Raw genomic sequence first — 11,752 nt, 5'->3', positions numbered from 1 at the left:
CAATCTCTCTAATTTTAATGAGCCAGTTACTCAACATCATTTCATTCATGCGTTCTGCATTACCCTCGTGTTTGCAGTTGAAGGACACCCAGCACGCAGTTCGTCACTCACATTTGTTGTTCTGTTTCTTAAAATTTGGCACCATTTTGTGATCATCAGGCATGACATTGCATTCTCACCATATACCTCAACAATTTGACGGTGAATTTCACAACAATTGTAATTTTTTGCCCACAAAAATCTGACTACTGAACGCACTTCTGTGCTGGATGAAACCTCTAGAGAACATGCCATATTGACAATGTTACTATACATATACTGATTGTCATACAGAATTGCTGCTGGGGGAGTGTTAAGACAACAACGCAACCAGTGCTGCCACCACAAGACATTAATATATTCTTTTCAGTTCAAGAACACAGCAAGGGTGTAACTTACTTTTTGATCCACATCTCATAAAAGAAAATGTTGACTCTGCCTTTGCCTTCTCTCTTATAACACATATGAAAATTGCCTATTCTTTATTGATCATAACCACTCTTTTAGAATATATAGAATTAAGATGTGTGAATATAAAAGATAAAATAAACACGATCATATATTACATAGGTTGAAGAGTTATATAATCTAGTACAAGAAATTAAGGACAATGTTTATGTTAACATCATAATTACTTTGGGTCTTTTGACTCCAGTTTTCTGTGATTGAGTCTTTAGCATTTTAAGTCTCTGTATGATAATAATTATGATTAAATGCAATATCCAATTTTAGTTTACTTTTAAGATGAAAAAAGAAAGTCTTATCCTACCCTACTACTAAAGGGCATTTATATGTCATCTGTCTGTCTATGTGTTTGTGTCTGTCCCTCTTAGCTTCACACCAGAATGTACAGATTACTAGTGGAAAATCCCGATTCGTTAGTACATGTCTCGTAAGAAGAAAAGAGTTACATAGTTTGTTTATCATTGCTAAGGAGGATATGAAACTGAACAGTATATGCGAAATATACATTAATAATTTATTTTTTTATTTATGATATTATTTTTCTTCACATAATGGACTATAACCAAAAAGTAGGTACTGGAATGTACCGATCACTACCGGAAAATACATTCATTAGTATCAATTTTTAGAGTTAAATTTCTAATTTAACTTTCATAATATCAGTTTTCATCATTAAAAAAAATATATTTTTGCACAAGAGGTAATCAATTTTGGACACCTAATAATGACATTCCGAGACACTGCCTTGGCGGCGGGTTGCTCCAGGGCAATATTTTTAAATTTTGAAAAAATTTCTTGTAAAAATGGAAAATGTGTTAAAACATCATCAAAAACATTTTTTTTATTAATGATGTATTTTAATCAATTGGAAATGCAGGTCATTTTCTTAACAGAATTTTATTAATATTGTTGATAATACAGGTATTTCATGAAGAAACTGACATACCTAAGGAATGCATTCTGTAAATCAAAATAAATAATATATTTCACATAAAGATATGTCCAAAAACATTTTGGTTTTCCATTTATGGTTACTGAAAGATTTTTCAAAAATATCAGAAGAATGTTAATCAGTACCTTACTTCAGTTTTGTGGACCTTAGTTATGAAGAAAAATTTATGATTTTAATTATAATTTGACTTTAAGAAATTGTATCTCAAATCTGTATCTCCATTATCTGGTTTTTATTTCCTTGTATGAAGTAAAGGAAGTATTGTGATTGCAAAACATTTCGGTTTTCAAACTCAACGGAATTTTCACCATCCCTGAATCCATTTTGACTATTTTTTTAGTGTGATGTCTGTACATACATATGTATCTCGCATAACTCAAAAACAATTAGCCAGAGGATGTTGAAATATTTTATTTAGGCCTGTTGTAACAAATAGTTGTGCACCTCCCCTTTTGATTGCAATCGACTGAACCGTAAGTGTCCAAGGAAGCCCAAAAAATGTTGGATTTTGGACATTTTCTAGCTGCAGTAATAAGCAGCCCTCATTGAGAGCTTTTCAATGAGCATAAGTGGTGCTCATTTTCATTGGTTCTAGAGTTAAGAGTCAAATAAAATTTTAATTAATGAAATATTTAGATCTTACATTGGTTCAAATCAGACTTCATCTACTTTTTTTTTTTTTTTAATATATTGATTTATTAATAATTATTAACCTCTGTAAAAAAAGTTTTACAATAAGTAATAATTGAATAACTATTAAGAAAAAATATCAGAAATTATTAGTGAAATAAAATTTTTTGTACTTTTCACTTTTAAGAAAATGTATATATGTAATTTAATAGGTATACAAGGAAGTCTTGTGGTGTCTACATCAGATTTTTTTTAACTCTCAAAACCCTTTTTTTTTAATAAATAAATTGTTTTAAATTGCCAATAATTTTTTTATGCTTGAGAATCATATTTTAAATAAATTGATGTAAATAAAAAAATGAATAGTTTTTTGTCAGTTTTAAAATCTACATTCAAACTATATTATTTGATAATATATTCTTGTTCAACAATAGGTTGTTTTACAGGGTTTTCAATAAAACATACAGTTTTTGGTAATAATATGACCCAATCAATTTACAGGTTATTATTAGCTTGTAAACTTATAATAAACTTTGAAAGATGAGAGTAAATGTTTTGTGATTACTTTATCCTGTTGAATGTTCAGTAAAAAGAGTGGCTGCAACTACAAGAAACTAAGTATACTTGAAGTACAAAAAACCTATTAACTTCAGGAAAAAGCACAAAATAATAATTAAAGAATTATTACTGATGATTTTGAATTGGGCGTAATCAGAAGAATTGTTCACAGTTTTTATGTGATAAAGAAAGTACTTCCAACTATAAAAAATTATTAGCCTAATGAAAAAGGACATAAAATTTATAGGTAAGAGAGATACTTTCAGAAAACTATTACTTAGATTTGGTTTCAAATTTAAGAAATATAAAGATAAAAGGAAAATATTTGACTTAAAGAAAACCAATCTATCTGATTCAAAGTGCCTGGTTTGTTACTCAGATGGAGTGGATTTATGCTGGATTACTCCTTAAGCAAAAGCTGGCAAAATTTTACTGAAGCTTGTGTTAAAGGATAATAACAAGAAACAACAATGAATAGTTAGTTATTCATGTTGGCAGTGAAGAGGGATTTGTTCTAGGTGTTCTGGTTATATTTAAATCTCACTATTAAAAAGCATGATAAAATGAATTTTTGAGACTTTTTTATATGGTTCAGAAGAAACTCTTGCCCAATATTTTGACAAAATGTAATATTATCATGGATAATGCACCATAATATTCAGTTCGAATTTTCAATCCACCAACAACCGCTACTAGAAAAAGTGAAATGCAAAAGCGGTTGTTAACAAATAATATTCGTTATGATTCTAATGATGAGAGCAGAGTTGCTTCAAATTATTTGCAAACCTGAGGTATGTCATTGATCAATTTTTAAAAAGAAGAATGTGATGAGGCTTCTACATTATTTATAATATGAACTGATAAAACATATCTGTGGTTCAGTGAAAAGTGCTATGCTAAAAAAATGTTGAACAAAATCCAGATATTCTAAAACTAATAAATGAATATTTCAGCTGAACATTGGAGATCAATGTGATCATCTTAAGGAGCTGGAGAAGAAAATTATTGTTTAATGAAGGAAGAGGTTTACCAGCTGGTCATCCAGCTGAAGTAAGCAACCTGAGAAATCAGAAGAATCCGCTTATAGGGAAAGTGGCATTCCAGGCTTCAAATAGATTCAAATTCATTTAGTTGTAAATTTTAAGTTCTTTGGTATGATTAAGCAACAAATGAAACTGTTTTATTTCAATTTTGATTATAGCATATTAAATTATGCAATTATAGTATCATATTTGAAATTTTGTTGTAGATTGTAACAAATATTGTATTATCATATATAATAATTTTTTTTATTTTTGGAAATTTTGTTATATTTTCCATGTATTAAAATGAGTAATGAGTAAGTAATATAATATTTTTTTTAGGGTATTAATCACTTAAGATTATAAAATAAATAACAATTTTATAATGAGGTAAAAAGAATAAAAAGTCATTGTAACTATTTAAATCGTTTCTCTTTGTATTAAAAGCCTAAATGTACTGTACACATAATTGAATAAATTGAACCCCATGTATTTTAATTAAATACATGATTGCAGCCCAACATCTCTATGCATGGTAATCAGTGTCTGTGACAATAAAGTGCTCAAATGTTATTACATTTGAACCTCAATGATTTAGTGTTGTGATCAATATGATACTTCTGCAAGCTTCACAATTATCTGACTTCTCAAGTTAAGCTGGTTACACTATAATGTTTATTGCAGTGTTGTACTGATCAAATCCAGATGTATTGTAAATTTGGTCATGCAGTACAATAGATCTAGTCAAGAATGAATGTGGATATCATGGATAAAAAAAGGAACTACCATAACACTTTCCTAGATGTATCAAGAGAAACTGGTTAAACCTGGATAGAGCAGTGTCATAAACTAAAATTATAAGAAAATAGAACTGGCTAAATTATTAATGATTAAAATTAAAAATAAATGAAATAGTAAATTAAATGCATGAAGTTAATAAATATATGACAGATCAGCTACAAAATAAATGATTTATTCCACCAAACCTTGTAAACAAACAATATCATTTGTCTACAATCATATAATCTGATAAACTGATTTATGGTAATACAAAGAACTGAAAAACACATGAATTAATTTTTGTGGCTGATCCATAATTGTTAAAAATTTTTGAAAGGAATTGTAGATATTTAATTAAAAATTATTGAATATCATGTCTAATTTCACTACAAAATGTAATATATTAAGTAAAGCAAATTTTACTGAAATCTGTCAAAAATGTTCAATGTTTTGATGAATGCATGTCTGGGGAAAAGTAACAACATCTGAGTATATGTTATTTGCTTTCAGTAAACTATAATAATCTGATAGAGTGCTTGAAATAAAATTGCCATCGGTATGAGTGAAAAATCTTTACTTGGTTACAGATGTACTTAAACTTAAAAATATTTTAATTCAGTAATGTTTTTAACTTAGTAACTGAATGGTGTAATCAGTATCAGCTGTTTCTGGTTTAAATCAAAATTAATAAATTTTTTTTCTGACAAAAAAATTGTTTTAGGTGGTTGATATTTCACAAAACTGAATGACAAGTTTAAAAGTAAATAGAGTTAAAGTAATTTAAAAATGATTATTACAATAATTAAAATGCTGTGATTAGTTTTAATTACGATGAATATGTTTTTATTCAATATAATTTTCGGTATTGCACTCGTAGCAATCAGGGTTCTTTATTTCACCACATTAACCACTACACATCATCACTTCTTAAACTTCTATGAAAGCAGGTGTAAAATTCATTGAATAGTAAGTCTTTGTCTGTCTTGGATTTGCTTAAATTATTTACTACTTTCATGATAATTGCTTTCATACTGTACTGAGTTCTCATTTTTGTTATATGAATGCAGTTTCTAAGTAGAATCTTTGTACCCTGATGCAGGCCTTAGAGTACTTTTTTTGTAGCATAGAAGCGTAATTTTCTCAAAAAGATGGTATATCTTTCAACAGATATTTAAATACCAATAATCTGGCTTCTTACTAGTTAATAACTATATTAAAATATAACTTACTGGTTATATTTTACTATGATCCTTTCATCCTCTTCTAGAACATTTTCATAATTTTATCTTCAATACATATAATAAATAAGGATAGGAATAAACAATATCTTTGCCATTTTCTTGACAACAAAATCCTCCCCCCTTATTTTCATAGCTGTTTTCTGATTCAAATATAATTCTTATATTAAGAATAAAACATTAAATATTAATGTTTTATATATTGGTGTTTCTTTCCAGTCTATTTTTTTACTTTTTAATAGTTCTGTTAGTTTATTCCATTTGACCATAATCAAATGCTTTTTCAGTATCTTTAAAAACATACATTACTCCTTTACTTTTTTTACATATCTCTTACCAATAGTTCTTAGCCCAATCAGATTCCTTGGGTCCTTTGCTTCCTAAATACATAATGTTCTTCTGTTATCATTGGTTTCATTTTTCCTTTTTTTTTTCAAAATTCTCAAAAGAATCCTTACTTAGTATGAAATTAGTTTAATTTCAATTAGTTTTATATGAACTTTGGCATTTTACTGTGCCATCCACTTTAGAGATTAAAATCATGATTGTTTTAAGAAAAGCTTCTGGCTATGTCCCACTATTGTAGTTTCACTACCTCTTATTACTCTTTCTTCATTAAAACATCTAATCACTTTTATTGACAATTCATCTGTCTTAACAGCTTTTCCAAACTTCATATCTTTTTTTTACTTATAAAACTTCTAATTTTAGTTACCTTTTTCTACATCCTCTTCCAGTTCATACTGATCTTCTATTGGAAAATTTGCCTTTTTAGTGAACTGGTGCTTCAGCTGTATGTTTTTACAGCTTTTAAGTATGTCTACTTATTCCCAGTAGAATTGGCAGAATGCTATACAAAGAAGTTGATAACAAGAGAATGCTCAGACATTTAAGATTTAGAAAGAGAAAGACAATATGAAAAAAATATTAAAAAGAGTAAAATGGGAATATTAAATAGAGAAATGTATAAGCCACTAAAAAAATTCCCAGTAGAATTGGCAGAATGCTATACAAACTCCTTTTCCTTTTTATTCAATTCCCTATTTTCTGTAAAGCCCTTCTTACTGTCTTGTTCTTTTTTCCTTCTATCTTATATTTCTCCAATCAGAAAAAATATTGAACAGAACAAGAATCCGCAACTTCATAAAAACAGCAATTTTGTATTTCATAATTATTGAATCAATTAAATTATTCAAAGTTGTAAAATAAAATACTTGTAATAATGAAATAACTTAGAAACTGAAAAAAATATAATTATTACAATCAATTTTTTAAATTTATTTATTTTTATTTTGTTATTATGGCCTCAGAGATGTCTTTTCATGTATCAAGTTGAATGAAAAAGTAATAATGGATAACAAAAAGACAAGCTCCTAAATCAAACCTTAGTTCAGCTAAAGTATAAGCCTGAGTTACAATCATTATCAACTAGCTGGCCAGTATAATAAATTACACTGCAGTGGTACAACCAAGTAAAAAGTAGAAAATGCAATAATAAAAGCAATAAATTTGCATTATTAACATGTAACACAAATTTATTACCTACTATCAAAACAGACTGTAAAACCAAACACCAATAATGAAAGTTGAGTACTGCTTGAGAAATTTATCTGCTCTCAAATTAAAACTAACTGCTGGAGGTACAAACCAAAGAAAAAAATGAAAAAACATCATTCTTTTTATTCTAAATGGAAAAAAAAATACGATATTTGTCAAATTATAAGGGGTCAAAATAAAAATCTATTTGCCTATAATTAATTATTACTTCAGAAATAAACACTGAAGTACTTGTCATTAACTGTAGTTCTTTAAAAGCTTGGCTTTAGATCTAATATTCTTTTATTCTTGTCATATGTCAAATGGCTGACCACCTACTTTGAGTGCAGACCCAGGAGTCACAGAAATTAATGAGTACTGTTTTTTATGGAAGGAAGGGAAACTAATAAAATAGATCATGATTCAACTGCACTGGAGCAATGATCCTATTCAACTGGTTTCAAAAATATGTGTGGAATTTTTGAGCCACAATTTCATACTAAAAGGAACCCTGAAAGTAAAAGGGAATAATTGTCATTTTTCTGCCCTGGAATTTTTTTATAGACATTTTATTCTAATTCAACATTTTATTCTAATTACATACAATTTTGTACTTACATGATATTAAATCTGCTGTGTCTGAAGAAAAATAATCCAAATTCTTTCTACATCATTACATAGCACCCTTCTGCCAACTGCTGTAGTAGTATAATAAATAGAGTTTGGGATTCAAGTAATTAAAATAGGTTCAAAATTAATAGGATGAAGTTAGATTTAAGAAAGAATCTTGTGGAGTGCTATATGAATGAAGTAATAAAGATTAGTAAAATGAGAAAAAGAAAGGTTAGAGGCATTTGAAATGTGGACATGGAGAAGGTTAATTAGACAGTGAAAAATTAAATAATGAGAAGAGTTAATTAAAATCGAAGCTTAATTCAGAATAAGAAAGGTAAGGTTGGATCATATACAAAAAGAGAAAAAGTATTAATTAAAAAGCAACAGAAGGTACAAAAAAGGTAGGTTGGAAAAGATAAAAAATGATAGTTTAAAAAGAAATTAGAACTATTAAGAACTCAAAATTCAGATGGAATTTAGAAGAGAATGGAGATGCCTCAGTGTTGATGACCGTGTAATTATGATGATGATGATGATGCAAGTAAAACAATTGTATGCCTGCAGTTACCAGTTCATTTTTCACCTAAAATCCATTTCTATACAGAATTTTACAAATATATTTTGTGTAACTTAGAGTTACAGGAAGACAACAAAAGATTCAATTTTATATAGATGGAAAAAATAATTTACAGTGATTTTTCTATCCATATACTAATTTAAAACTTTAATTTTTCAGTTGATTATACAATTTAATAAATGATTTTTCAATCATTGTAGTTATTTTTATGTTAAATGTTATCAGAAAAAAAAGAAAAAAATCATAAATACAAAAACTGTAAAAGAAATTAAACAATAAATATACTATCAAGTAATTTTATTTTGTATATTGTTTTTTTTTTTTAATGGTAATACTTGATTTGTAATTAGTAATAAAATTATACAAATTTGGTGATTGTAAAAAGAATTTCTACATGTTCTCCTGGTTTCATTCTTTCTGGGATTTTTTAAATTTTACATGTTAAAATGGTGATATTATAAAAAACAAATTATAAAAAGTTTTCATTAAAATGACAATCACATGTTAATACTACAACAAACTTGGATTACTACATAAAAGTTGCATTTTATGTACTATTCCAAGATGTACATTTCACATTGTAAATTTCTATCTAGTGTATTAATATATCTACTTATGTTTGTGTTTTTAGCTTAGTTTTACTAATGTTTGTTTTTTTAAACAGATTCCATGCTTTTTTAAAAATCAAAAATATTTTATATCACATTCTGATTAGTAGTAGTTTTATACCAAGTTCCATGGAATGTATTTGGAAAATGTACTTTAAAAAAAGTATGGCTACAACTATAACATTTCTATATTTAAAAAATATTACTGAACATTATTATGCAATAGAAAAGATTACAACATATTTTATTGTTCTGGCTAATGTAGTCATTTCTTTAAAATTTCTTTTATTGGGGAAAAATAATTTTTAGAAATTATGTGTGAGTAAAGACACTTACTGCACACAACAAAATATTTAATAATGTTCCTTTTTTAACTTCCAGGGCCACCGTTAGGTATTGCTTCAGAGAATGAAATGAAATTATAATTTTGGAGTGTGTGAGAATGCTATTCCTGACCTTTATTTGAACCCAGGACCTCTGGATGCAAGACGATACCAATTGCGCCACAAAGGCCGGCAATGTTTTGTAGACAGATCATAATTAAAACACAGATTGAAAATTGTGTGTCAATTATGATCTAGTAATTTTACTTCTTTTTTGAATTAAAATAAAAAAAATCTAAGTTTAGACATATAACGTTTGAAAATCGTATTTTCTGAATAAAAAATACCTAACATAAAATTTCTGTATTGTAGAAATGCCTCGTGTATAAAGTGTTACTTTTTTTATAAGGTTAAGTTTTGGAACTAACAGTCCCAATTTAAAACAAGTAGAACTTATAAATATTTAGAATCTTTGGGTGTATTATATTTTCAGTAAATTGTTCACTGATTTAGTTACATTTGTTAGTAATCCTACTTATAATTTTCTTATGTATAATTTTATTTCTGTTTCTATCAACAAAATCTTAGCTTACTGTTGGAAATGTTTTAAAATTGCCGCCTAACAATGCAATCAGATGACTCCATTCATACTACATGTGGCATTGACTGGATTTTTGGGCGTGCTTTTGTGCTGTATTTTCGTGATTCTGTGACACAGTCAATTGGTTGAAATTAATAAAATTACTTTGTAAAGATAATTTATTTTCTGTTTTCACAATTGTTGTTTTTTCTTTTACATTTTAGTTTAAAACAATGGTGAGTACGTTTTGACAGGTTTGTGAATGTCAGATATATTAAAAAAAAGTTAGGTTATTGCGATGTTCAGCTTCAATGAATTAATTTTATAATTAATTATTTGTCGAGTAGTGTCTTAAAATTAATAATATTTGTTTACTTTTTTGTTTGATATTTGTAAAAGCAAGTAAACTCAATTTAATTAAAGTTAGAATCATCACAAAGCTACATGGTAATTATTATTATTAACCTTGATGTTTGATCGTTTTGTAATTGTTAAGGTTAAAATTTAAGTTTTCTTATGAGAACTAAAGAAATTTTCAGCATGACTTTATTTTGTGAAAGTTGTTATATGTACTGAAATGTTTGTGTTCATTTTTTGTTTTGTGTGTAAAGCTATTCAGTACTTAGAGTAAACCTGTACTTATGAACTGTTGTAATTAATCAGTTATTGCAAAACTCGCAAAATTAGTTATTTAATCTTGTTTGTTTGGCATTGGTTAAACAATAATCAATATTTTTTTTTAGTCAGTGGCAGAGTTCCTGAAAGGTCTTCCTTCATATGATGAAAATAACTTTGCAAGATTTCATACAGATAGTAGCAGTCGTACATGTATTAAAAGACCATCTGTCTATCTTCCTACAAAAGACTACCCATCTGAACAAAGTAAGTACTTATTGTAGTTTTATATATCCATAGGAATGTAATGGTGTCTTCATATGAAATTTGAAATATCTCGGCAATATTTATTTGTATTCTAATAACTAATAGTTCTTGAAGTTCAATGGAAAGTCACAGGGAAGTTCAAAGTCACAGTACCTTAATAATAATATAAATAATCATATTGATAACGTAAATTATTACTGAAGTGAAAAAATATTCTGAAATAGAAAAGTCAAAATGCTTAAGAAAAGTTGCATGGTTGTTGCAGTCAAGTTGTACACATGAATTCTGATATAAATTAAACGTTCTTAGCTATTTAGCTATGAAAGCTGATTGTACTTTTTTCACATTTTAAAAAAGTTATAAGTTAGACCTACACATCTGTGTTTCCTTCATGTAACTTGTAAAATCATTGAACTAATTTATGAGAAAATTTCTTAAAAAGTATGACCAACCTTAAGTATGGTTTAGAGTAAGTGATGATGTAATCATTTCTAAGGTTTAGAGAATATTAAATAGTGTAAATAATAAAATTCCATTTTTTTTACAATCTCATTGAAGTATTTAATTTAGTTTTCCATTTATTAAAACATTTACTAAAAAATTTGCTTACAATATTTTATAGTCATACATTATCAGCCATAAAGAGGAGTTGAAATGTCATCCTTTTATAAGAATACACTTGCAAAATGAGTGCTCTTACTTTGAGATGAAGAATGCGAAGAGCTACTGGGAAGTGGCAGTCTTTTGTTCCTTGATTTCTTGCTTTTCTTGTTGTTTATTAATGATCTGGCTCAAACTCTTGAACCTTTCATTATTACCTCTTTGCTGATCTCTATTTGCAATAACTTGTATCTATAATCTGAAGATAATATTTAAATATTGATAAAACCATTGTATTGTGCTTCTCAGATAGATATAACATATTAAGTGAATAGTATGAATTACCA

The 11,752-nt window shown here is 27.5% G+C and overlaps 1 protein-coding gene across 1 annotated transcript in view; it reads left to right on the top strand.

Annotated features, from left to right (window-relative positions):
* Nucleotides 1-9,991: 9,991 nt before the first annotated feature.
* LOC142322174 (DET1- and DDB1-associated protein 1) overlaps nucleotides 9,992-11,752 on the top strand; it is a 12,565-nt gene continuing 10,804 nt past the window's right edge. Inside the window, exons 1-2 of the mRNA XM_075360945.1 lie at nucleotides 9,992-10,159; nucleotides 10,667-10,805. Of these exons, the coding sequence (XP_075217060.1) occupies nucleotides 10,157-10,159; nucleotides 10,667-10,805 (142 nt within the window). The 5' untranslated portion in view covers nucleotides 9,992-10,156. The remainder of the gene's footprint in view (nucleotides 10,160-10,666; nucleotides 10,806-11,752) is intronic.

Source organism: Lycorma delicatula, chromosome 3, assembly GCF_047948215.1.
Source record: "Lycorma delicatula isolate Av1 chromosome 3, ASM4794821v1, whole genome shotgun sequence".
Classification (NCBI taxonomy): domain Eukaryota; kingdom Metazoa; phylum Arthropoda; class Insecta; order Hemiptera; family Fulgoridae; genus Lycorma; species Lycorma delicatula.
This window is presented reverse-complemented; position numbering and strand designations above follow the sequence as displayed.